Source organism: Apus apus, chromosome 5 (assembly GCF_020740795.1).
Source record: "Apus apus isolate bApuApu2 chromosome 5, bApuApu2.pri.cur, whole genome shotgun sequence".
NCBI classification, from domain to species: Eukaryota; Metazoa; Chordata; class Aves; order Apodiformes; family Apodidae; genus Apus; species Apus apus.
This window is the reverse complement of record NC_067286.1, coordinates 26,635,083-26,661,115: the sequence shown is the minus strand read 5'-3', so window position 1 is coordinate 26,661,115 and position 26,033 is coordinate 26,635,083. Positions and strand designations below refer to the sequence as shown.

Sequence of the window (26,033 nt, the reverse complement as noted above, 5' to 3'; positions counted from 1 at the left end):
GGTTATAAGTGGAGTGAAGGAAAGAGGGGCGGGTGTGTGGGCTGTGTAAACAGGTCTGTTTTCTCATTCAGAGCAGTCAGTGAAAGGACTTCCTGGCCAAGGGAATCCTCCTCCCTATCATCTTAAATATGAGCTGAGTTTGGTCCAGGCAGTGCATGTGTCTTCTGTGTGTCATTGAGGCAGCTGCAAGGGAAGACTGAGAAGAGAGAACAACTCGGTAAGATGCTGAGTTCAGCTTTTCCTAGTCAGTACTAATGCCTAAAAAATTTATAGATGGATGTGTTCATGTCTGAAGCAACCGCCTTATGGATTTGCTGATCGTGCAGGAGCGGTATGCAAAAAGGGAGGAGGAGGGAAGGAAGGGGGGTGGCTCTAGGACCCATGCGAACCTTCCTGAGCAGGAGGTGGGAATTCTCCTCCAAGGAAGCAGAAGCCCGAGCCCAGCCTCAGAGCTCCGGCGGAGCCTGCAGGAGGAGCCAGGCACGTCCCCTCCAGAGCCGTGCACCGGGCTGGGACCTGCCCGCACCCCGCAGAGCCATGAACCGGCTCCTACAGCTGGTGCTGTGGGTCACCACATGGGGTAAGTAACCTATTTTTCTTCCTCCCATCTCCTGAGGGTGCAAACTCTTTCTTATGCCGAGGGACCCAGACTTATTTAATTGCCAGTTCCCTTTTACCTTTAAACCAGTAAAGCATTATTTTCTAAACAGTGGGGAAAAAAAGGAGAGGGGGGAGGAAGTACTGGCATGAAACATATACAAAGTGAGTGACATGTAGGAACATAAATCTTGATGGTGATTGATTCTAAGCAAATTTTGTTCATGGAAATGAATAGGTGATCTGTAGCTTTAGAAAGGCTGCTGCTGACCAAGGCTCTTAGGCTGGAAGCAGATGCTGTCATTGTTACAAGTGTTCAGTGTGAAATTAACAGCTATACAACAGGACCCTTTTGCTTCTCTGATTACTGGATTGCTTTCTCTGGGACTATTTTGAGAGATGGGAGAAAGTAATGCTCCAGGAGTAGTGAAGGTTGCTTACAGGAAAAGGTATAGTTTGGAGAAGATGCACAGTCTGAGGAGTGAAATGAGGGAGACATGTAAAGGGAGAGGAAGGTACAGGGACTATGAAAGATGGAGTAATAAGCTCCCACCTAGAAAGCAGTATTCAGGCTGAGGTTTGAGAGGAATCTTTGTGCTGCTCTGTTTGTTATTGCCAGCTTTGATTCTGAAATGCAGCAAGAGGAACAGAGTAACAGTAGGAGAGAAGGAGGGAGATGTTAGGAAGGAACTGCAGTAATAGGAGAGAAGTTGGGAAGCAGCAGTTATGGGAGAATGTGTGCACAGTGGCAAGCAAACTCGTTCTGAAAACTGGGAGACAAAAGCCTGTATCAGGACATGTGGAACTTTTCAGAGAGCTGAAGTTACAATAGTACCCCCAGTGCAGAGACAGGGACATCATCCTGACCCTTAGACAAGGATCAGGAGACACCTCTGTGATTCTCAGTGTAACAAACCACTACTTTCAAGTAGGGGAGGAGATAGGGCAAACAGGTTGTTGGTGCTACATCTTGCACTTTCTAGTGCAGTGAAATTCTCTGTCTCTGTCTAAATGTTGAACCTGTATATGTTTTCTTTTATATGAAGACATGTTAGGACATCAGTTTCTAAGCAGGTTTCATAATTTAGTTCTAGTTACAATTCAGTGCCAAGACATAGCAGAGAGTTTTTGATTTCAGTCTTTTTCTGGACTTTTATTTCCATGGGGATGTGGTTGCTTTACTGTGAAAGGGTCCCAAGAGCAAACTTGCCCCATGCAAGCAGAGTTGTGTGTCCCCACAGCCTGAGTTCCTGTGGCATGTGGTGCCATCAAGAGTTGCTAAGTATCTTCCCAGTGATTTTGGTGAAGTGATTTTCAATATGCATGTAAGGTTAGTGTAAGGAATAGTCATATTTGCTTTATCTTCAAGTCTGTAATTTGAAGCATGACTGTATTTAGGAGAGAGATAAAAAAAGGTGTGTTTCAGAGAAAGCTAGTAAAGATCTAAATGGAAACAAATGTACATCTTACAATCTCTGTCCAGTCTTCTGCCAGAAATAGTCTCAGTCACCCAGGGAGAGACTTGGATGCACGAGCATTTAACTGTGTAGCTCCTGTCACGATCTTCACATGGGGGTTTATCTCGCTGGGTTATTATGGCCAGCTCTCAGACTCTGCAGTCAATTATTTTAAAAACCACTTGTGTTTCCACTGAATAAGTTTTTCTGGAGCATATACTCGAAGTGGCTTTACATTTCCTTCTTTATTTGGAAAGCCCAAGGGTCTTGGTCATGAGGGATTTTACAGGTCCACTTTTCTCTCTTTTGTTTTACTGGATGTTATATGCCTTTCTAATGAGTTGTATCCTAAAAGGATAATTTCAGAGTTCTCATCCTTTGAAAATTTTTGACGCTTCACATCACTGGAGGAGGTTGGAACTCCTTTTGGTGCAAAAATTAAAACTTATGAGAAAATACAGAAAGTCATAGAAAAAAATGGCAGGAAAAAGCCCAAAAAACAACCCAGAAAACCAACTCCAAAACCAGGAAAGGCCTCAGTGCACAAATGTACATTGTTCAGTGCCAAAGCAACTTCACAGTCATTTGGAGGCTGAGGTTGCAACTAGCCTCAGGTCTCAGGAGATGGCAAGGAAAAAGATGAAGAAAGTCACCAGGTGAATGTATGGGAGAATTTTTCTTTTTATTTTAAGTACCAGCATTTCTTTGAGTCTTCATATTGGATGATTTTCCTTTGACTACTTGAGCTTAGTGGAAGGAGTAATTCAGTCCTTTTCCCCTCTCTGAAAAACTGGATTGTGTTTGGCTGGATGTTGTGCTCTTGCCTCTGGGTGTGGAGGGCAAACTAGCTGCAAAATTACAGCACAACATGTATCCCTAGGAAACCTGAAACACCTTTCCCAAAGTGCAGTCATGTTTATGTCATTGCTCAGAGTTTAGCTATTGAGTATAACCACAGTTCTTGAGATAATATTAGTAGAGGCATTTTGTCAAGTCTTTCTTTACAGGCCTTGCTAATACTTGTGGTGGAGCTGTGACAGAATAGGATATTTTATGTTCAGTTTCAGCCTGCGGAATAGTTAGGGCTTTGGGCTTCCTCGAATCCTTTATAAGGCAAAGAGGCATAGGGAGGTTGATGGCAGGTTTAGGAGTAAGACAGCCAGCCTTTTGTTTGTTTTGTTTATGGAATGTTATATCAGCATGGCAGTGCCCCACTCACAGATGCTACTTCCTCCTTGTGTTTGTCTAACAAACTGTTTTCAGAAGCCCAGAAGGTTTTCTTCCTCTCCCTGGGCATGTCTGCCTCTCAGAATTGAGCTGGCTTGTTTTATAGAGTGGCTATAAGCTGGTTTAAGTTCAGTCAGTTCACATATGCATGAAGATGCTACATAGGAGTATTTAATTTTGTTGTAAACCAACTTAAAATAACCCAACATCTCTATATCACGTAGACAAACCTTCCTGTATCCCTTTGTCTGTCTGGAGGAGAGCGTGCCAAGAGTGGAAGGGTTGGGGCCCTACGTTCTCTTTTGCATCTTCACTGAAGAGCTTTTCTCTTATTTCCCTCTTCTTGTTCCTATCTCTGCTCAACTAAAGTAGCATACAGGTACAGTGATGGTTTCAGTATTTTCACTTTAATAGTTCCAACCAGGACAGCATCAAGTGATACTTGAAGTTTGTCCTAGGAGTTAGGACCACAGTCTCCTTTACTGTGCCAGTGAGAGCATATCTACATACGCTGTGCCTGGTTTGTATATGTAATTCAAGGCACCAAGACTGTCACTAAAAGTAAAACATTGGGTGGATGCCTTGAAATAAAAAAGACAGTTCTTTTCAAGTCACAGATATTACAAAGTTGAAGACCCTTTGAAATTCAGTGGAAAAGGATAGGATGGATATTTGGGAGTCCCACAGTAAGGGAGCACATGCAAATAAACCCTGAGGGCTTGTAAACTGCATCAAGAATGAGGACTAAGGTGGAGGAGTAAGAAATCGGGCAGCAAGGTGTGTGTGCTGTTACTTCAGTGCTGAAGACAATGTCTTGTGACCAGCCATAGGAGAAATCCATCTTTCTGTCAGTGTTACAGTTGCACAGTTTCTAATTAGTCTATAAGATCAAAGTTGGAGAAAAGAATGCCTTGCTCCAGTGATGTTTCAAAAGCATTCCTCTCCTGCCCCACAAGTCCTGAACAGATACACAGGAGGGTTCTTGTCTTCAGCCTGTTTGTGCCTGTGATGGGGTACACACTGGCTGTGCTGCTGTGAAGTACATCTCTGATGTCTGTGGCTAGAGTGGAGAAATATTTTCATCTTGAATTAATCTTAGTGAAAAATGCTTATGTAGTGACATTAAAATATTTTATAAAGTGGTGTAGCTTTTTAGCTGTTATGTATGGAGGTTGTGTGTGCACCAGTTCATATTGTCACATTCAAATAAGTCTACTGACATTAATTTTTGTTATTAAATCTTTTTGTTGAAAAATCTTAAATCCTTATTTTAAAATCTTAAAACATAATTTAGTATCAAATATTTAGTTTTGACATGAAATGTTATAGTTCAACATTCCTTGAAATGTGCTAGTCTTTCCAGTTTTATAAAACTTCTGAAAAATTTTTGGGTTGACCTGTGTCAGTTGCTTTTTAAAAAATTATTTCTTTGGGCTTGTCAGTAACTTGGAAAATCCCGTAGAAAAGCTCAGTTATCTTGTAATACCACATACTGATTTGTATCTGGATTTGTGCATGCAGGTGGTTGTCCCCAGGCTGATGCTCATTACTTCACATATACACAGGGGCTGGTGTGTTGTTTGTAGCTTGGTGTTGGATCAAATTCCTCAGAAAGAAAGGAGACAAAGATAACCTGAACTGTGTGAAAAACTCTAATAAAAGCAGAAGCACAAAGCAGCTGCTGAGAGCAGAGTCAGGTAGCTCTTCACAGAAATAAATGGAGAGGAAGGAATCCATGGGGCTCTTAGTTAATGCAGGTTGATGGACCTCTATGGGAATAGTTACAGCAGTGCAACATCTTGCCTTCTGTATCTGGAGACTTTTATCTGAGACTCTTGCAAGTAAGCATGGTTTCTGTATTGAATGCTTAAATCAGAGGAGGAAAATAATGACATTAATTATGTTAATTAATTGGATCAAGCTTATAGTCTTTTCCTGTCTCTCAGCATCAGTCCTTCCTCTTACAATTCCTCTTCCTCCCATCCCATTATAATTGCTCCTCTGTTTCTTTCCTCTCCCTGCGTGTAACAAACCTAATGCTTTGATGTAACAAACCTAATGCTATCAGCAGGTTGTGCACAAGGATGAAACCTGTGGCAGGTAGGGTAGCAGTCCAGCTTGGAATAGTGGACTGAGCTGAGGTGTTTGAGAAAAGGTGACTTGCAGCTGGTCTGACAGATGTGCCCTGAGTGAAAAGGGAGAAAGGGGATGTCTTGTGAGAATGGTGACAGATCACACCTGTGGGTTATGTGTGCACAGCAGGAACATGTAAAGCCTTTGGTTCGGACTGTGACTCGTTCAGCAAGATTAGGGGTTGGAGGGACCGTGCCCTGGGAATAACAGATCAATGCCTTTGTGGTGTAACTCTACAATTCAGCTTCTTCCAGTGTGTATGATACCAGCACAACTGGGCCTGTGAGGGGTAATGAAAACAGAGAGAAATTACATAAAAGGAAATGGAGATCACTTTCCAGTCTTTCTCACCCGGGAAAAGCAACTCTGCTCTGTGTAGTGAGTAAATAACAAACTCTGAATTTCAGTAAGATGCTCCTCCACAGGCCAGGTTTTTTCTTCTTTGAATTTCAGGTTGGTTTTCTGTATGTGCTCCCTGACATAGAGCTGGCTGGAAAAAAATGAAACTTTATGCAATTTTGTATAACCCTGTCTTCCATGCATCTATTAATAAGGCAACATTTTCAGCAATTGGTATCTGAAATCCCATAAGCTTTGTCATATCAGCTGAAAATGATGCATTAATTCCTGCATTTCAGTTGCTCATTTAGTTGTTTGGTTGTGTTTTTTTTTTAATTTTCCCTGTCTGTAGCACAGCATATGTTTGAAGGCATAAACAGTCAAACTTTCTGGGGTTAAAGCATCCACACCTCTGCCCTGTGTCTATGTTTATGCAGATATATGTTTCTATATTAAAAAAATAGAAGTGATAAAGTAAATGAGCAAGAGTTTCACTACAAAGTGATATGGAGAGATATGATGATATTTTCCTGCGCAGAATAAAGTGCAGGAGGTGAGAATGTACCTGGATTGTCACGGTGAAGAGGTTTTGTGCTATCCAGCAGCCAAATGAAACTCAAACGGGAAGATTTTTCCTGCCTTGAATCAGAACCAACCAAAAAACAGCAGTCATGTTGGAACCTCAGTGAGAACTGAACCCCATAGATTACTGGTTCAGAGTCACAGTTCATTGAAATCTTGCTTCCTACAGCAGAGAGATCGTTGGCACGGTAGCAACCTCAAACCATGATGGGCTTCTGAGCAGTTTCATATCATATCCCCCATGGAACCCTCATAAGTGCCTGCTTCCATGAAGCGATGCAAAGCTGGTTTGAGTGGCTCTGTGGCTGTAACCAAGACCTTCTACATGCTGAAGGTGAACTCTGATTGCTCAGGCAATCCCCTTTGTAGCTTTGCCTCACAACTTCTGCTCTGATTTCCTGGCCTTAGGGAGGCAGGATGAAACTGTGGGGGGATAGATGGAGAGGATGAGAGGTGGCCAGGACTGGGCAGAGGGAGCAGAATGGAGGAACTCTTTCCAGTGGACACTATGAGCCCAGCCAGTGTGGTTTGGGATTACCAAAAAAAAGGGTTAGCAGCTGTCAGCTTGAACCTGAGTAACCTCAGGCAAAGCTGAATTCAAACTGGAACTGAACTGAAAAACTGCTTTGCTTCACTGTATAGTTCATATGGCAGTTTTGTAGACCCTGGTATGTGGACTAAAATTTTAGATCATGCAAGGAGCATGGACGACTATGCTTACACACTTTTAATACCTTATATGTCTCAATTTTTTTTTTTTTAAATTTTCATTCTGTTGTTACATTTAACTGCTCTTTTAATTTTCCAAGTATCTGCTATGTATTATTATTTTTTTCCTACTGAGTTCTGAGTGATGAATACATATTTGCTACTTTGAATTTAGCAAATAGAATCATAGAAAAGCACGACTGCTCAAGATTTTCTTGTCTTTAACATGTTTTTAGAGTTTGTTCTATGGCATTTTGTTGTGTACTGTGCTGGTGTCCAAGATGTCTTTACATGAGTAACACTTTTAAAGTATGTAGTTCACAACAGGAACATTTTCTGTGTTTACAGTCACTACAGGAGCCCAAATAGCATTTAAAACCTCTGAAAGAAGCTTTCTTTAACCCTATGCATGCTAACAGTTCAGCCTAGATTTTAATGAGGCAAGGGGCTTTATGAATCTTATAAGCCCTGATAGCACAGTCATCACAGAATACTTGCTATCACCATTTTTTTCGAGTTTTCCTGAAGTCCCACAAGCCTCTGGCTCTTCAATACCTGTCAGGTTCTTAGAAGAGTTTAAACTTTCTCAAAAGTTTTACAGATTGTGTGTCAGTCTGATCCAATCCTAGAGAATAAATTTGAAATTGAGTAGAACTTGCAAAAAATAACCTTGTTAATTAGTTATAAGCAAAATGTAGTTGATAGACCAAGCTGGATTTTATTTAGCTAAAAGGGTTTGTATTGTGGCTATTCAGGCGGATAGAAAAATGGAAGACTTATGAAGATCTAGCTCTTTTCACCTCATCTAGAGCTGTGCTAGATTAGACACAAACCTGTAGCTTCCCCTTTAAAAGCTATTTTCATTTTTGATTTCCTGATAAGTTTTGAAGTGGGCATAGCTTGTTTTATTTTTTCCCTCCCCATTTTAATTCCCAGATTGTTTTTTTCCCCTCTCTTTTGTGCCTTTTTGCTTATATATGAATGAAAATTAATGAAAAGAAAAAGCTGATTTGTTGTGCTGTTCTTTTTTTCCTGATGTAGAATATTTTTTTTTCCACTTCTATTAGGACCTGAAAAATATATGGAAAAAGCCTTGCTTTAAACAAGCTGTCTTCCACACTTTCATTGGTGGATGCAGTTATCTAAAACTGTACAATACTTAGGGGTTGCTTGTGATTGTCTATGATAATATTTTATATATATATTTAATATATAGGTTACAGTTTTGCAGGGACTTATGTGGAAAGTGACAGCACATGCTATTAGGTATGGTAAATCTGGCTAATAGTTATTTTTCAATTAAGGTTCAACAGAATTTGCATTCAGTACCAGGGTACGTGCAGAGTAAGCTAAAGAAGTGATTTCATTACTGATAGAAACTTCTTTGTGGCTGCAAGGAGGGTCGACAAGAAGCAGCAGCCAAATTATTAATGTCACTGACCTTCTTCCACTGATAATTGGGGGTTGCCTTATGTCAAGTAAATGTAGCATTTCATATGCAGAAGTGCTGATTCCTCTGCTGGATTTCTTAGGGCTCTCGAGACTGAGTGAACATGAAGGTGGTCAAAAGTTCAGGCTCAGCTCTCCAGCATTTGTGCCCACCTTAAAAGCATAGTCTCGTCAGTTAGACTGTAGGGATGCTTTGAAATTAACAAAGTTGAAAGGCAGCTTTCTTGTTTGTTAATAATTTCAATGGTCCAGTTACAATGTGACCATTTATGGCTTGTGTAGGTACAACTGAGGAGGTGAGTGCTGGACAAGGATAAGAAGGGAGCTGGTCTTCCAACCGGGCCAGGGGAAGTGGGAGGGAATGTGTTTTGGGAAACCCTAAAGCTGTGGGGGTTTTTCTGAATCTCTCACCCCTGTTGCTGAAATAAGTGTCTCATTAAACAGGGTAGGGTTAGATACCTGAACTTAGACTATGTGCTTATACCCTTATCTAGCTCAGTGATATCTGCTTCCCATTCTTTTGCGACGAAGCAAGTGCTTGACATCAACCTTGTCAGTCAGATCTCAGTGAGTTGACAACCCCTGTGTGAATTTGTACCACTATGAAAATCCCTACAGTCCTGCTAGGATAAATAGAAAAACCTCGGGTTTAGCTGCCTGGTTTATGACAATTTATTATTTTTGGACATGGTTAGCTTTTGGCGTCCAGTTACCAAAGCTGTTAACAGTTTCAGGGGACACAAAATTCAAACTAGTAATCCAAATCTTGTCATTGATGCTACAGTACTGAGGAACAAGAGATACAGTGCTGTGTGGCCTTCATGTCTCTGGAGACATTCAAAACCCGCCTGGATGCTCTCCTGTGTGATGTACTCTAGGTGACCCTGCTCTGGCAGGGGGGTTGGACTAGATGATCTTTCGAGGTCCCTTCCAACCCCTATGATTCTATGATTCTAAGTCTTCTCTTAGCCCTTCAGACAAAACAGTCTCTTTTCAGCTTTTACCCATACCATGTACAGACTGTTGTTAGAGGAGGTGCTCTGAAACAATAAGGGATAGGACTGAATCTGTTTTGAAGGTAAAGATCTGGGCTTTACATTTATAATCTAAAAGAGAGAGAGCAAAATTGTTTTGGACCCTGGCTCAAGTTATATACACAAAATGTTTTATAAGCTCTAGCATATACAGAAGTACTTTCATGAATTTTCAAAAAAAGGTCAGCTGCATTTAAGAATACTGTTAAATATGTCCTTTTATTCTTGGTGACCCTAACACACAAGCAAGAAATAAAGCTGGTGAGAAGTGACAGATGAAAGTACCTTTGCTTGGTCTTTCAGAGCTTGACATAGAGTAAATGTATAGCAAGCACCATTTTCCTGGTACCTAAATTCTCCAAGCTCAGGTTTCACAACACAGGATAGGGTTAAAAATCATCAGATTAAACCAAACATATTTATGAGCCATCTGGTTTCTGAGTCTTTGCAGTTTGTGTTTGCTATCCTGGGTAACTATTAAGCAATTTTCGTTGCTGTAATTTTCATGTCATTACATGGCTCCAGAAACTACATTTTTAAGAAAAACACTGTAAAGAACTGAATTCAGAATAGAATTATAAGCACTGGCAGCACTGGAGACATTAATTTGTCATTCTTTCAATCATCCTAACATACTTCTTAAAGCAGATGTACTAAATAAATAATTTTTGCCTCTTAATGTGACTTTAAGTTAGAAAAAGTAAACTGGAAGGTTGTATTATCTAGTGCTTTTAAAACACGGTAAGGGGAGCCAGATTTCCTGAGGCTGGTTTCCAGTGCTGCCACTAGATTTCCATATGATTTGAGGAAGGCTAATTAGTCTTGGTGCCTTAAACCTTGCCCTATTTTACCTATTTTAGTTCCCTTATTCAGATCTGGTGAGACATAACCTGCTGGAAGACAGCTCTGGGGAAAAAAACCTGGGAGTCATGGTGGAAAATAAACTCACCATGAGCCAACAATGTGCCCTCGCAGCCAAGAGGGCCAATGCCATCTTGGGGTGCATTAGGAAGAAATTGTCTAGCAGGCTGAGGGAGATTATCCACCCCGTCTACTCTGCCCTGGTGGGGCCTCTCCTGGAGTATGGTGTGCAGTTCTGGGCTCCCCAGTTCAAGGAGAAGGAACTACTGTAGAAAGTCCAGCACAGGGCCACTAAGATGATTAAGGGGCTGGGGCATGTGCCCTATGAAGAAAGGCTAAGAGAGCTGGGGCTGGTTAGCTTAGAGGAAAGGAGGCTAGAGAAAAGGATCTCATGCTTATAAATATCTAAAGGGTGGGTGTCAGGAGGATGGGGCCAGACGTTTCTCAGTGTTGTCCAGTGACAGAACAAGGGTAATGTTCACAAACTGGTGCACAGGAGATTTAACCTGAGCATGAGAAAATCCTTAATTACTCTGAGGGTAATGGAGCACTAGAACAGGCTGCCCAGGGAGGCTGTGGAGTTTCCATCCCTGGAGACAATCAAAACCTGCCTGGATGTGTTCCTGTGTAATCTGCTCTAGGGGATTCTGCTCTAGCAGGGGGGTTGGACTAGATGCTCTCCAGAGGTGTCTTTGAATCCCTACCAGTTTGTGATTTTAAAAAGTGTGTTCTAGTAGCTTGAAGTTTTTTGGCCCTTTTAAAATGAAATGCAATTAAGAAAAATCTCTAAGTCAATTTCAGTGGAAATTTAAATGTGTTGCTTTAAAAAAAATATTTCATATTGAATGTTGAGTTACTGATAGGAGCTTTCTGACAGCATTAGCTTTTCCGTTGGTGGAGGAAACAAAAGCTTTCTTAAATGTGTGCATTTGTATTGCTTTTCCATAATGTATCCTTACCTGTTTCTGAGAAGGCACAGCACCAGCTGATTAGATGAAGACGGTAAATACCTTCTTGTTTCTGTGGTGCTGTGATTGATATTCTTCATGACAGCTCAATAATTTGTGACACTGAGTCAGAGTATAGTTTCATCCTAGGAAGAAAGGGAGGAGAGAATATAGGTATAATTGCTGGTGTTGGGTTTCTAGGTGCAACCAAACGCTGGTGCTGTTAGAAAGTAACACATTTTGTGAATGCAAACTAAAGTACAGTAATCAGCTTCCCTTTCTCCATCTCCTTCATCTTTTTGACAGAGCTGTGTGCTGAACCTTATTAGTTGCATTAAGTCAAATTTGGTTTTATGGGTCTTGGAAACTTTCTGGCTATTTTGCCCATGATTCACAGCCAGTCCCAACCCCCTGCACCCTGTCAGCTGTATGGCTGCCTCTCGCCCTTTCACCTGTGGCTTCATATCCCTTATACACGGGGGTTAGGAGCACCTGGCTGGTTGTGCTCAGTGAAGGATGCACTGGGGTCTTTAGATCTTGGAAGTGCACAGCTTGTGTCTCTGCTTCAGTTACTCACACCTGGCATGAGCTTTAAAAGAATGCAAAGCAATCACTTGATGTCTCTATGCCATTAGTTTCAAAGCTCAGATTCTCAGATGCATAAAGAGGAATAAGTGCATGCAGAGAATAAATATTACTCAGGGTGAGTGTCCTTTGGAGGTGAGCATTTCTTACAGCAGCAGAGAATGTTAGTCATTATGCAAGGAAGACAATTGAAATCTTGATTGCCGAACTGTTAAATAGCCTGCTGAAGTTTGTGCTCAGTTTCACATTCCCCCTTCTTAGCCTCTGTGTGTTTGTTTGACTGCTTTCCTCTTCTGGAGTCCATCTGGCATTGAGAGGCTCAGCTGTTAGGAAGCCCATTTGGGAGTCTCAGCTGGCACTGGCAGACTCCACATGCTGCTGGAGAACTTGCTGGCAAATTGTGGTCCCTACTTTGGCAGCTGGCAACAATTTCCAGCTGAGGTTGTGAGGAAGGTGTCTGAAAGGTGTTTGACTCCTGCCTAGAGCAGATGGGCCCATGCTGAAGAGATGGTAGTAGGGGTAGGCACAGTGCCTCTACTGGCACAGTGACCACATCTCTTCTTCAGAGATACAGGCCTGGGCACTGCATCGTGTGCACTTGACATGTTGACGTGAGGGTGTATCAGTGGCCACAATTGCCTTCAAAGCCAAGGGCAGGCCTATCTGTGCCCAGTACACTGCAGCCTGCTCCCTTGCAGGGCTCTGTCAAAGAAGCCTGCCTTACTAGTGTCCTGGGAACTGAACTGCCTTTCCATTATGCCTCAAAGTAATCTCAAAACCTAGTTGTTCTCTGAGTAGAAGGCAGTAAAGTAGGAATTCTATACCCCCAAAGCAACTCCTCTCTACCCAGCCCTCCCAAAATATTGTGATGCAGAAGGATACAGTAACAGATTCCAGCTGGGTACTTCAGATGTGGTTGTGGCATTATGTCAGGTTACATGACTCTCATTTTCTGAAAGTGAGATGAAATTACTCCTTGTCAAAGCCGTTTCTAAGTGGAGGATAATGTAAATTCCTCAACGTTTGCTTCCCAAAGAATATAGAGTACTATTGACTGTGCAGCCCCTCAGAGTGCATGTGTTGCGCATGCTCCCTTACACTTTCTCATTACTGTAGATAAAACAGAGCTCATCCTCTGCTCGCAAAGAAGCAGTGGTTTTATTGACCTGGTAGCTGGCTGTTGTAGTGATGGGGACTCTTGGGAGGGCTTGGGATGCTTCAGGTGTTTACAGTGTTATTTGCAACTTCCTGATGCAGAGGACTTGGAGCTTCTTGAAGGGAGAGGTGACACAGAAAGGATGTTTTGAGATGTGTGATCCTTTAAGAGCTCTGGAAGAATCTATGTTGAGTACTGGTGGAAGACTGAAATGACACCAATGATTTTTCCATATTGCTCTCTCCTCCACTGGGATGGTACCTAGTGGAGTACCAGGTGGGCAGTGGGAACTCTTTACAATCATATATAGAAAAGAGCAGAACTACTTGAATACATATTTTGTCTTTCCCTGTGGGTGACAATCTGCTAATTACAGCTCCAATTTCAGGCTGTTTACAGCTGGAAAGGTCAGATGAGATCGGGGTGAGCAGTCCAAGCAGGATCTGAATGTACAGAAACTGACAGATGTGCTGCCTTTGGTGGGCATAGTGAATCAAGAAACCCATGCTTGGCCTGGTTGCTTGTTGTCGGATGTCATAAGAGTGCACACTGAAAGTGTGGGAATTGTGTGTAACTGAGGAACCTTTCAGGCACTGCCTGAGTTAAGTGTTCAAAGTTATGTGCCACTGTGAGGCAGTTTGTCACTTGGTAATACTGCCTTATGTAAGGGTCTCCACATTGATATAATGCGCTGGAGGCAGAGCCAGATTTAAATGCTTTAGGACTTGTCATGATTCAGACTTTTACTGGGGGCCAAGAGAGAAGAAAACTGCACAAGCTCTTGACTTCATGTTCTTTGTTTTCCTCATTGTGCTGGCTCATGCATGCTGGCTTGTGTCCTGGGAGCAAAGAATAAGGCTATCTGCTGTCCATCTTAGCTTCCTCATTTGAGGGCTGAGGAATACAAACCTCATTTTTCTCCCTTGTGTGGACAGGTCTGGAGTGACCTCCAGCAAGGAAACTCCAGCCGCAGGGCAACAGTAGTCAGACACTGATCTTCAGGGAGACTCTACTGGGATATGTAGCCTCTTTCATAATCCTTTCATAAAGGCCTTGGTAAAATGAGTATTTACTGAAAGGAACTGGTGGTCTCATACCATTTTCCCCCAGTCATTTTCAGAGAGTGAGGGTTCTTCTCATGATTCCAAAAGAACTTAGTACTTCAGAAGGTGAATGGTGACTGAGCAGGTCTGGACACCAGCAGCCACAGTGTTTAATGAATTCACTCTAATAGAAGTTGAGTTTATTTTCTTTTGAACAAACATAAGAGCTTGAGTTAAGATATTCAGAGAATTCGACGTTTGTGTGTTCTGTTTGTCTGCATCCAGTGTTGGGTTTTTTTGCTTGTTTCTTCTGCAGACAGACTTCCCAGATACAACCATAAATGCGCCCATTTGTGTTTCTTTACTGCCTGCAAATGAAATAGCTCAGGACTGGTGGGAGGGACTCTCTCCAGTAATTTTCTTTAAGGCACTATTTTGTTCAGCTTATCTTTGGTCTGAAAGGAAGTAAGGAATTTTCCCAAGAATATTTGTTTCTTTGCAGACACTCATTTTGGTTTCTTTTGCTTGGATGTTCTTGCACTCATTTCACCCTGGGTTGGGTTTTTTTTTTGTGATATTTGCATCTTCAGCATGAAGCTTGAGAAATACCTTTGAAAGCAATGCAAGAGAGGCCTCCCCTGTGTGAAAATAGATCAGATCAGTGCTGGTATGGTCTAGCTATCAGTCATTTGGGTATTCTACTACTCATTCCCTTTCATAAAGCTGTCTGGATATATGGATATTCTCAAAGCACAGTTGTGGGTGTTAAGAATATCAGAATAGCTGCAATACTGTTGGCTGTGCCAGCATACTTGAGTAATTCGTAAAGTTGTCAAACCTGAAGCTCCTTCTTGCAGTAATGAGAGACAGTAATCTGAGGCACTCTTCCTTGGGAGGAAAGAAATTAATAATTTCACCATTTCTGTTTTGGCACTGATCCTGAAATGGTCCTGTAAAGGAAAGGAAGGGCTCGATTTATTTAAGGGCTTCCTGTAAGAAGTAAAATAAAAGCCTTCATACGAAATATCCTCCGTTAGCTGCTTTCCAGTTGGGACATGTAGTACAGTAGCCCAAAGATCTCCTCTCTAAACCACACTTTACTCTCTTTGAAGACTAAAATAAAATAAAATTAAAAGCCAAGATAAGGAAGTATCCTAGTCACAGTCATTCTTTACAACACATCTGACTGTCTTCTGTTCTATATTTTCTGAGAATAGTGGGATCATCTGGCTATCACACCCACTTTCTCCTATGTTTCTTTACTGAGGGGAAAACAAGATAAAAAACCTGAAATGCAGGTGACCTCTCTTCTGTTTGCACAGTCCATTTCCTACCAAAAGTGGACTGGTAAAATTAACAAGTCTTGGTTAAGTTATTTTATTCCATGAGCAAAATCTGTTGTGTTTTTTGAACTCAAAGGTGATTTTTTTTGGATCAAAAACAAAGTTCAGGTCTTGGCACAAGTGACAGAAGTGTCTTTGAAAAGAAGGAAATAATCTGCCAAACAGCCATAAGGTAGTATAATTCATTCCTGACTTTTAATTCGTTCAGGAAGTCCTGTATACCAGGACTCTCCCACCCACTGAGAATCTGTTTACACAAAGTTCATTGCTCACAACAGTTATTCCCAATTGCAGTTTGGAAAAAAGATTCTGCACCTCTAATACCGTGGTGGCTGTGAGTTCAGGTATTCATACTGGAGAGTTGTCTCTCAGGTGGCAAATATTTTGGACAGTGTAAACAAACTTGGTCCTAATCCTTTCCATAAGATAAATGTGCATATCTTAGGAGATTGGGGGGAGGAAAGTCTTGGCAAAGACTTGGCTCTCACGCTACTCTGAAGCAATAAGCAAAGAAAACATTGCTCTTCTTAGTGTTCAGCATACCATCAGGGCTCCCTACTTATTAAATTGTCTCATTATTAAGAAGACTGTTTATATTGGTGCTGTGATTCTAGTTAGCATCCTAGTCCTTTTTGTACTGATTAATTTCCTGATAACTACTCCAAGTCTCTCTTTTTTTTCCTCAAGGTCCCTGGTAGTTCACAGTTTTTCTTTCTAACAGCTTTTGCCAACCTCATACGTTCTGTATGTAGAAAGTATCTTTCTTGCCATGTCACTTTGGCCTTTGAGGCCTCACTGACCAAGGACGTAAAGTGTGATCTCTGAACTGGTCTCCTACTTTGTCTGTCCTGTTGCTATCAAGGAGGGATTTCCTCTTGGTAACTGCTGTCCTCTGAGACACTCTTCCCTCCGGACTGACACCTTTGCTTTGCTTTACTGATTTCTGACATCCTTAGTCTGGAAATGGTGCCTGACTGCCCCAGCACTGTCATTGTCTTCAGTTTTGTCTGCATTGCTGTTTGGAGTTGGATGTTACCTTGTAACTTGGTGCTCCCCTATTGCTGCCTCTTGCCACTGCTTCCCGTGGCCTTTTTGTAGCTGCACACAGGCCTGCTCACTTGCACAGAGTGTACTTGGGTCCACAACTAGACCCTGGCAACGTGGCTTCAGGCAGCTTGTGTGCCCTGGCACTTCCCTTTTTTAAGCTCTCCTGGGCCCATCTTTTTTCCCTCTGGGCTGCAGCACGCCATGTCCATGGGGAACAATCTCAATACTTTAGACACTCTGATTTCTGCTCACTGCTTCTAAAAAGGTGTATTGTACACAAAACTACCAACTAGTAGCTCTCCCTTATCTTCATATCTCTTTTTGCCTTTTGCTTATTGGTTTCTTTTCTCTGTAATTACCTGTTCCTTTTGGAGTATCTTTCTCTAATTCTCCTTTGAAGTTAAGTCTGCAACATCTATGACTAATGTGGCATGGTCTGACACTTATTTGTGGTGCTTTTCTTGTCAGTTGTGCTAGACTGAGCAAAATATTCCTCCAGTTTCTTAATTTTAAGTCATCACACCCACTTCTGGAGAGAGGCTGGAGTAGCAGCCCATGGCACTAATATAATTTTGTCACTAAAAGTAAAAAAAAAATTAATCTATTCTGACTTTTCCAAGTGTTGAGTTGGGATTTAAAGTGATTATGAACTGTTCTCTTGTTTGATTGCATTTTTTGTGTCTTACACTGTTCCATTTGAATCTTTAATTAAATACATATCTACACAAAATTGGAAAATTGTTGTTCTTGTTAGCTTTCAAATATGTCCTCTCTCTCCTTTTTTTATCCTTTCTTTTTATTGCTCTTCTCCATCCACGTGGTCTTCCTGCCTTGCAGGATACCTTCAGAAATCAACAGATGTCTGATCTAGGAAGTTCTGTTATAATTTTTAGCTTATGCACATGTTCTTAACCTTTGCTTCTTTGTGTCTCTTTGTTAATTGTCATGACTGGCTTTCATGATTCTGGTCTGTCTCTTCTTCCTCTGTAATTTCCATCCCCTTCTCTTCATTCCATAAGCAGGAATGTCTTGAGCATTAGGTGGTTAAATACTGGTGCAGATTAACTGGAAACACTTTTCACTGCAGTTAACTTAGTGATCTACCTAGTCATAGTTCAGTGAATATTAATGTGAGTTCTTTTCTTCCAGGTTTGCTAATTCCTTCACTAGAGGCTGTGCCAATGCTGACAAAATTCTACATTTTCCTGAGCTGCATGTAGAAATCTTTAATAAACTTCAAATTACTTCCTAGACATCAGTTTCCTTGGAAACCATTCTTTTTATGTCATATGACTCCTGGACAGGGTCTGGTCCTTCATCTGCATCTTTAATCTCCAGGATTGTTCTTCAGAGTTACTAGTTGATGCTGAAGTTCTCCATAGCATAACATAAACATCTTCTCCCTCTTCCATGCCTTGGTATTTTTTGTAGGGGAGAGGATGGCATGGGGAAAAATAATAGGGTGTGACCCTGAAGAACTTACAGGAAACACCAAAGGATGAGCAGGATAATAAATTCTTTTGTCCTCATTTTACAGGTGGTAGCCACATCTCTAACGGAACAAACCCTAGGTAACAGAGTGTTGGTAATGTGCTGGAGAGTTTAATGCCGGCTTTTTGTCCTGAAGAATGCAGGGGATACTGCTGGAAGATTCAATTTTTAATCTTGTACCTTTCTCCAACCTGGTTTAGCCACTGGAGGGTTGGTCCAGACATCAGTCTTTTACTGTCACGTCAGATGTTTGTAGCACGTGTTGGAGAGGTAAAAAGTGAGCTCGTGACAAACCAATTCACTGTGTGGCACTTACAATAGGATTTCTTTTGGCCAACTTGACCCATTTAGTAGGTGAGCAGTTTAAGCTGGTTTTCTAGACTCTTCCTGTAATGCTTTTATCTCTCTGTTAACTAGCTTAGATTTAACACCTAAGTACTAGGTGGCTGAAGTAATAAATCCCACTTTTATGTATTTACCAGGCAATTTATGGTAAGAAATAATTTAATCTCTTAACAGTACTCTTGTGCATGACACCTTTTCACAACTTATGCCTATGAAAACTAAATTTTGGCATGGAGCAATTGGAATCTCTCTTTCTGGAAAGGAATTTGGCAGACACTGACAAGAGACTTGTGGCAGTACTTCCATATTTTCCTGGCGGTACTGACAAGAAATTGTACAGGATGGAATCTTCCATGCTGCTCCATGTATCTGTGGCCAAGGAGCTGGTGGTAGGCATACTGTTAGGAGAAATTTAGCAAAAAAATTCCTGTATTCATAGTCTCAAATGAAAATACAGCTTGAGAAAAATGGCTCTTTCTGACGAAGGAAAACCACAAGACCACAAGCTCTGATACAACTGCATAAATCCGATCTGTTAACTGGAAAGCTAAATTAAAATTTAAAAACTTGTGGTGTAAGTGAAAAGCAAGATGAAGCAAGTTACTGTGAAAAATAAGCTGGGCACTAGAAGGAAAGTCAGCTGTTTGTAAGGTCGATAGGAGCTGCATTTCCTTGATATTAGAATCAATGGCACAGTCAATTAATAGGTAATACACAGGCTGTAAATGAGCACATAAATGTCAGTGACTAGATCAAATTGTTGCAAATATGGCAGAGTGTCCCCTTAAAGAAATAGAAAATGTGAAGGTTGGATGCTCCTGCCACCTGCTCTCCATAAATAGACATAGAAGGTCCCTGTCAAAACACATAAATTTGTTCTTTTTTATTGCTTGCAAAGCAGCTGATTATTACTCTGGAATCCAAGATCTTGCTGCCCTAAGGCTTCCTGGTCTGTTCCCCAGAGACCTATCATGTTCTTTAATATTTGTACCACACAGTGGATTGAAAACAATGCAACACCAACAAATGAACTAACAAATGCCATTTAAAAGAAAAATCCGTGGAGGAAATAAGGCTGCATTTTCATACAGACTTAGCTGAAATTATCTGAAGTAGTTTTCTGTCATGTTTTGGAAAGCTGATAGACTATGTCCTTGCCCTTAGAAAATCACCAGCTACAGATGTGTTTTTAAATTGTGGGTTTGTTGCAACTTTGGAGTGCTGGAAGACTGAAAAGAGTTCTAGGGAACATTTATGTGGACAATGCCATTATAGCCTCTAAAGAATAAAGTGGGTTTTATTCCATGAAACATTGTCTTTTTGATGGTATTCCTACTGGTATTTAATACAATTTTTCCATTATTTTGCTCAAGTTTATAATCAGAATCCAGCACATCATTTCCTTTTAACCTTTTTAATCATCAAGAAAATGCTTACTTTCTTTCCATACTGAGGTGCTTTCAGCATTCTGACCCTTTCTAAAATGAATGTTGACAGAGGTACCATCAGCCAGTTTGTTAAGGATTTTTGGTTTCAAGCTGTCTAAAATTCTTGATTTTTAAGTTGTTTATGCCTGAAGAGGTAGTGCACTTGCATTCTTATATGGCCTACATGTTCTATGTTTTGGGTTGTTGTTTTTTTTTCCCTTGTAAATACAGAATCTGCTGTCAATGAAACCATTTGCCTTTTCAGCATTGTCATTGAGAGCCTTATGATTTCTATTTAGTAAATGGCCACATCTTTACTCCCTCTTGTGCTGTGTGCTACCTGATATTAAGCCATGTGCATTCAAATCCTGCAAGACTGAGATAGCAGTGGTGTGATCCAGCATGTCACTGATTGATCTCTTCTCTTACACAGCCTATGTAGATTTATAATCTCGTAGCAGCTTCCCTTACACCTCAAGGGTTCTGGAAAGATGTGTACCCAGGATAATTACAGAGACAGATACACCAGTTGCTGGGTCACTGGATATCTGCTAATAATTTGATACTTCTATTCTGGCTGAATGACCTCAGGTTCTCTTTCTTCTCTGTATTAAAGAACATCCATGCACTTCTTTTATTTCTGCACTGTGGTTATTTTATTACTCACCTATACCCCTGTGGTTATCCGATATATATCACTGTCATATAGGAAGAGAAGCACCAACCATGATTTCTTAAAAGCAGTTAAGGAAGCTTTGTGCATACAGCAGCAAAGAAAAGGGTGAGGGGTTAATAAAAGCTGTTGTTAGATTTGACAGTATGTACAGCTATTGTGAATCAAATAAATATTGAAACTGTGTCAGCAACTGAGGTGCAAAACACCAGGTGTCTGATCATTACAAGCTGTGTGACATGGAAATGAATGTTGATTCTTGACTGATGTAAAGAGGGTGAATGTTGAATTGTTCTTTGCAGCATGCCACCAAAAAAAGCTTTGAAGTGTCCAGCAACAGTTAGGCAGCACCTGCTTTACTTTGTGACAGCAATGTTGCAAAATCAGGTAGAGCTTACCTGAAAGCAACTGTAAGAGACAGCACAATGCACACTGACATATCTAAGCATGCTTGTTCTTAGGTTGCTGTAATAAAAAAATCCATAAAGAAGGAGTTCAGACAGCACAGGATGGCTTTGATGTGACTGATTAAAGAAAATATTAAGTAATCTTTAACTTATTTTGCACAAAACCTGTGGAATGGGGTAATTTTGAAATTAGCATTGAATGAGTGATTGGGTATTAACTGTTTACTTCTTCATGAGGGTAGATTTTTAAGTAATTGACAATAGCTAAATAGGACTGTGATCAGACTGAGGAAAGAAAGCTTTAGAGACTAACTGGTACCAGTTTGTTTATCACACAGCAGTAAACACTCAAAACCTTGGTAAGGGATACTGTAGCAGCATCGAACTTCAGAAAATGTTGCAAAAGTACTTGCTGAGAACAGAGATCCTAAGCTTCCTTAGAGGCATGCTCCAAAAGCATCATGTAACTAGGAGTGCCTAATCCTCTCCTTTCCCAGCTGCAAGCTTGCCTTCCCCTCCCAAAATAAATCTGTGTCTGAATGATGGAAACAAAGACTTTCTATAGAAGATTTGGAAATAAGGTTATTTCCAGCAATACACATTTCTGGAGAAAAAGACACTGTGAGAAACACAAAATTATCTGCCATAGAAGTTTGGCCAGTTGCATAAAATACTGTCTTAAACTTCCAAGCATAAAAATGTAATGTGCCTGGCACTGTTAAGTTGCTGAATGCTTAATTACAGTATACGTGATTGTGTGAAAATATAACATGCAATCAGAAATCTCGTATTTCAGCTTCCATGCCCAGCTTATTACTGAGAAAAAACCAGAAACTTCTGACTTCTGTCAGTGTAGCTGTTGCCATTAAAAGCAAATATCAGAGTTAAGAAATATGTAGCCAATTCAGGAAGCTATATTAAATTCCTAGCAGTGTTAGCCCATACTGAATGTTAGTCTACTTGAAATAAACAGGAAAGGTTTCCTTTTATTAGCTGTTATTCCAGTTTATTTGCAACTGAATTGGAATAACTCCTTTCCAAATGCATCTGGGTGAACTTTAATCTTCATAAATTAAATGATGCTTGCACTGAAAAAGTTGAAGGCAAGATTTTTTTCTCGCATAGTTCATGTGAGACATTCTCTACTTCCCTCATTTTCTCAGGTGCAGTGATAAGGCAGTATGAAGAAGTTTGTGAGCAGGCATATAGGGGTTTTGGAGGGTTGTTTTGTTTATTTTCAGAGTGTACCAGTTTGGGTGATAAATGGGAAAAAAAAAAAAAGGTTCTTCTGTGAGTTACAGCTATGGAGATTCTGGGATCCTTTTAAATGGAGTTGATGCCTGTACTGTCCAACTATGACCCCAAAAAAGGAGGGCAGGGGCATCCTTGATATTCTCCTGCTCACCCCAGCTGAGTAATGTTTTTGCAGCATTCAATGCTGCTGGTTGCACCATTGGCTCTTTTGAAAGTGTGTCATTGGGGTTGTCTGTGGTGACATAGGCCAAATTTTGAAAGGCAAATGCCAAAGTACTGTGGTTTTGTAGTTTTTAAATGCTTTTAAAAACTCTGGCTAAGGTAGCCAAAAGCATGTGTCTTACAAGAGGATTAGACCACACCAGCTATATACAGGATTAAGAAGTCACCTAAATATCCCTAGGTTTCTGATGTAACCTGAATCCCTGAGTAAGTGGAAGTCCAACCCGGTTCTGATATTTATATATTTTATTTTTTTTTCATTTGAAATGAAAAAAATATAATTATTAGGAAGACGGACTCTTTTTCATTATTCACCAGTCCTATTGAGTACAAAAATATCTCCAGTTCACTTCTGATTGGCCAGGAAGTAAAGACACTGTGATTCAGAGCTACAACTGGGAATTATCAACCTGTTTCAATAATGACTTTCATTAAACATTTTGGGGTTTATATGCAAAATCAGAAGTAAGAGTAGCAGTGTAATAATAGTTTGTGTAACAACAAAGTGATACAAGAAAGAAGCTTACTGCACTGTCTTCAAACTTCATCAGGAGTTTAAAGTCAGCCTGGAATGTCAAGTCCTGTAGCAGCTGCACTTAAGGCCACTGTGCAAATCAGAACTGAGGTGCAGCTTCAGATCAAAGGAAGAGAGCAATCACTTTCAATCTCTTGGTAGAGGATTGATGAAAAGCAATTCTGTCTGTATTAACCTTGCAATTTGATTTGATTAACTTATGTATTAATTTGATGATTTCAGTATTTGATTATTTAAGACATTGCCATTCCCCATTTGATTTATTGATCCAAATTCTTTATGACTTAGACTTGGCTACAGTTAGATTTTAATTTGAAGAATTTAAAACTGTTTTGCCTAGTGATACATTTATTTGTTCCTAATATTTCCTTGCTAATTTTAAGAAAGAAAATCTATGCAGAGTACACAGATCTAAGTTTTATATAGTCTTTGTGCTCTTAAACCCAGAAGCCTCGGGGGGGGGGGAAATGTAATTTAGCTTTGGTATTTGAAAGATGCTCTGCTGTCTTCTAATTAAATCCTTTGTTCCCACATATTGCACAACACTTCAAGCAGCAGTGAAATAACACCCTGTAAAAGTTGCTGGTTGCCCATTACAAGATTCAAAATTAACCAGTAACAGGTAATTATCCACAAACTCCTAGTTGCTCATTTTGGCAAATCTCTTCAATACATCAGTTCACATGTGTAAAACCAGGTCCCTACTGTACTGTGAACTGAGTGAGCAGAAATGCCCCTGCAAATGGCAACATAAAATAACATCAAAACCTCAACATCTAGCCTGACTGAAATATCATTGTATAGTTCAAAATTACTCATCCCTTGGTTTAATGAGTACAGCTTGCCACAGTCCCAGGCAGCCCTGTCAAGGAAATTTGGGTGAGAAGGGCCACTAAATGTTCACCCTGTGCTAGGAGCAAGAACTGACAGTGACGGTAAACTCAAATCTCTGGTAATGGAGCAGAGCTGTCTTATGGGTTTTCTGATCCAGGCCAGGTGTAGAAGCCAAGGATTAAGTCTGATCTCTTTTCCATATACCAACTGAATATTCCACCTGAAAAAATAGTTGCCTCATTAAGTGATGGGTTGGTTTGAACTGTATCACAAAGACTGCTGCAGCATTGCTGGAGTGTCAAAGTGGGTAACTGAACATCTGCTCCGTCAAATGCTTGTGGGAGCAGCAAAAAGTAACAGTGTAAGTCCTCCTCACTAGCTTGATCTTTCTAAACCTCTGTGATCAATTTTGAACAGCTAAGATATCAGTATCCCACATTCTAAGAGTCTTCCTGTTCAACAAAATATGCTGAAAAGAAATTAGCTTGCTAAATTTCTAAAATGTTTGTGTTAAATTTCCTAAGCAGACTGTCCTATATAGCAATCCTACCAGCAAGGAAATGAAGTGCTAACCATGCAGCATGCCTGCAGCCCTGATTTTTCAAGGTAGTGAAGAAACTGGGGTCTTCCTTACTTGCTCCTCTGTAACTCAGCTATTAGACTGGTTTCTGAAGAAAGAGCAGAATTAGTTTCTAACACCAATAACAATATTTCACATAGATGTCTCCACTAACGGCATAATGCAATTACAAGGTAACATGCTCTTTGAGTAGGTGCTGATCCCCTTCATACAAGCTGCAAGTTCAATTGGATATTCACTGATTTACCTATTTCCTTCCCAGTCTCAAATTGCTGGGAATGGCAGAAGACGCTTTTTTCAGTCTTGGCTTGTGTTGAATGCAATAACATCAAGACAGGTCATTGTCCACAAGATTTTAAAGGCACCAACATGTTACGACTTTCCCTGTTTTGTCTTAAGGTAGGGGCCTCTCTTGTTTCTCCTTCATCTAGCACTGGTGTGCAATTTATGACTGAAGATGTGCAGAAAGCTCTTCATCATGGCCTCTAGGACCTTTTTTTATGGTCATTGCTTTGTCTTCTCTGCTGATTCACAATAATAGAGCTAATAAACTAAGTGGGAGATGACATCTTTTTTTAGATAATACAGGATACAGGGTTGACACAAAAGTATCCTGACAGCCGGTAGCCCCCGGTACCGGCTCGTGACAACACTGTTTTTCATTTCTTTTGCAACACCTGCTGTCTTTTCCTGTCTTCTGAAAAAGAACCCAAAGAACCAATTGACGAATAAAGCTTTTAAGGCTTTCCTAGTTTGCTTGAAGGTTTTTGAGTCTAAGACATGAAACCAAGAGTTTTTACACACACGTGTCAGGAAAGGCAACTAAAGTGGTTGTTGAGTGTATATAGATTGTACAGTGGTTCTGAAAAAGAACCACTCTAAGAAAAGGAAGAGAGGAAAGCAATCAATTAAGAGCATTATGGCTTCAGGGAATGTGGACAGAACAAGGGCTGCCCTTTTCAGGAGGGTGACAGAACTTCTTGGCCTGTCAGATATGTGAGGGGCATTAGCAGGAAGAATTGCAGATAGTAGCCTGAAGAAAGAGTCAAATTGTCTGTTGAAGAAGAGGGTAAAATGTATACCCTTTCCTTTAACAAAAATAACTGTCTTTTCCTCCGAGAGATCAAGCAAGTCAAATGGCTTTAATGTCTTTCTATTTGTGGCATAAACCAACTTTGACCACTGGGTGCAAAATGAGGAGATATTTTTTCACGTGATCTACAGGAGTGTATTCTGTATAATCCTCCTTTTGTATTCCTGGGGCAGCATTTTCAGGAGAGAGTGTTGGGCAGAATCTGAATGCCTCTGCATTATTTCAGCCAAGAAGAGAAATGTGATTTGTACCTAGGAGTGCTGTACTTTGCTCACAGGTTATTTATTTTTCCTAAGATTCCTGGTAATGATATGTCCTTTTCTCAGCAGTATGGTAAAGTATCCTAGGCAAGAGTGAATCTGTCTCAGTTCAAAACTTTGTATCACCATCAATACTCCTCTGCCCTCTTTCTCCCTTCACAGTTCTTCTGGACTGTGATATTCCTATTCCTGCTTAATTTCTTACGTTTAGTACTATCTGAGCAAGTCTTCACCAAAGATGCTTTTCTTGGGGGATAGACTATTTCATATAAGGAAGTATTGCAGTCTCTGACCCTTTGAGAAAAGCAGGTAAGCTCTCTGGAGAAGACAAGTGCAAGAGTTAAGGAGAATATGCAGTATAAAAAGAATTATTATTTTCCCCTTGTGGATTTACCACTTCCAAA

General features: G+C 40.6%; 1 protein-coding gene across 1 annotated transcript in view; it reads left to right on the top strand.

The window, feature by feature from the left end:
- Positions 1-381: 381 nt before the first annotated feature.
- Positions 382-26,033, top strand: part of LTK (leukocyte receptor tyrosine kinase) — a 93,629-nt gene continuing 67,977 nt past the window's right edge. The window contains exon 1 of the mRNA XM_051622011.1: positions 382-580. Coding sequence (XP_051477971.1) covers positions 382-580 — 199 coding nt within the window. The remainder of the gene's footprint in view (positions 581-26,033) is intronic.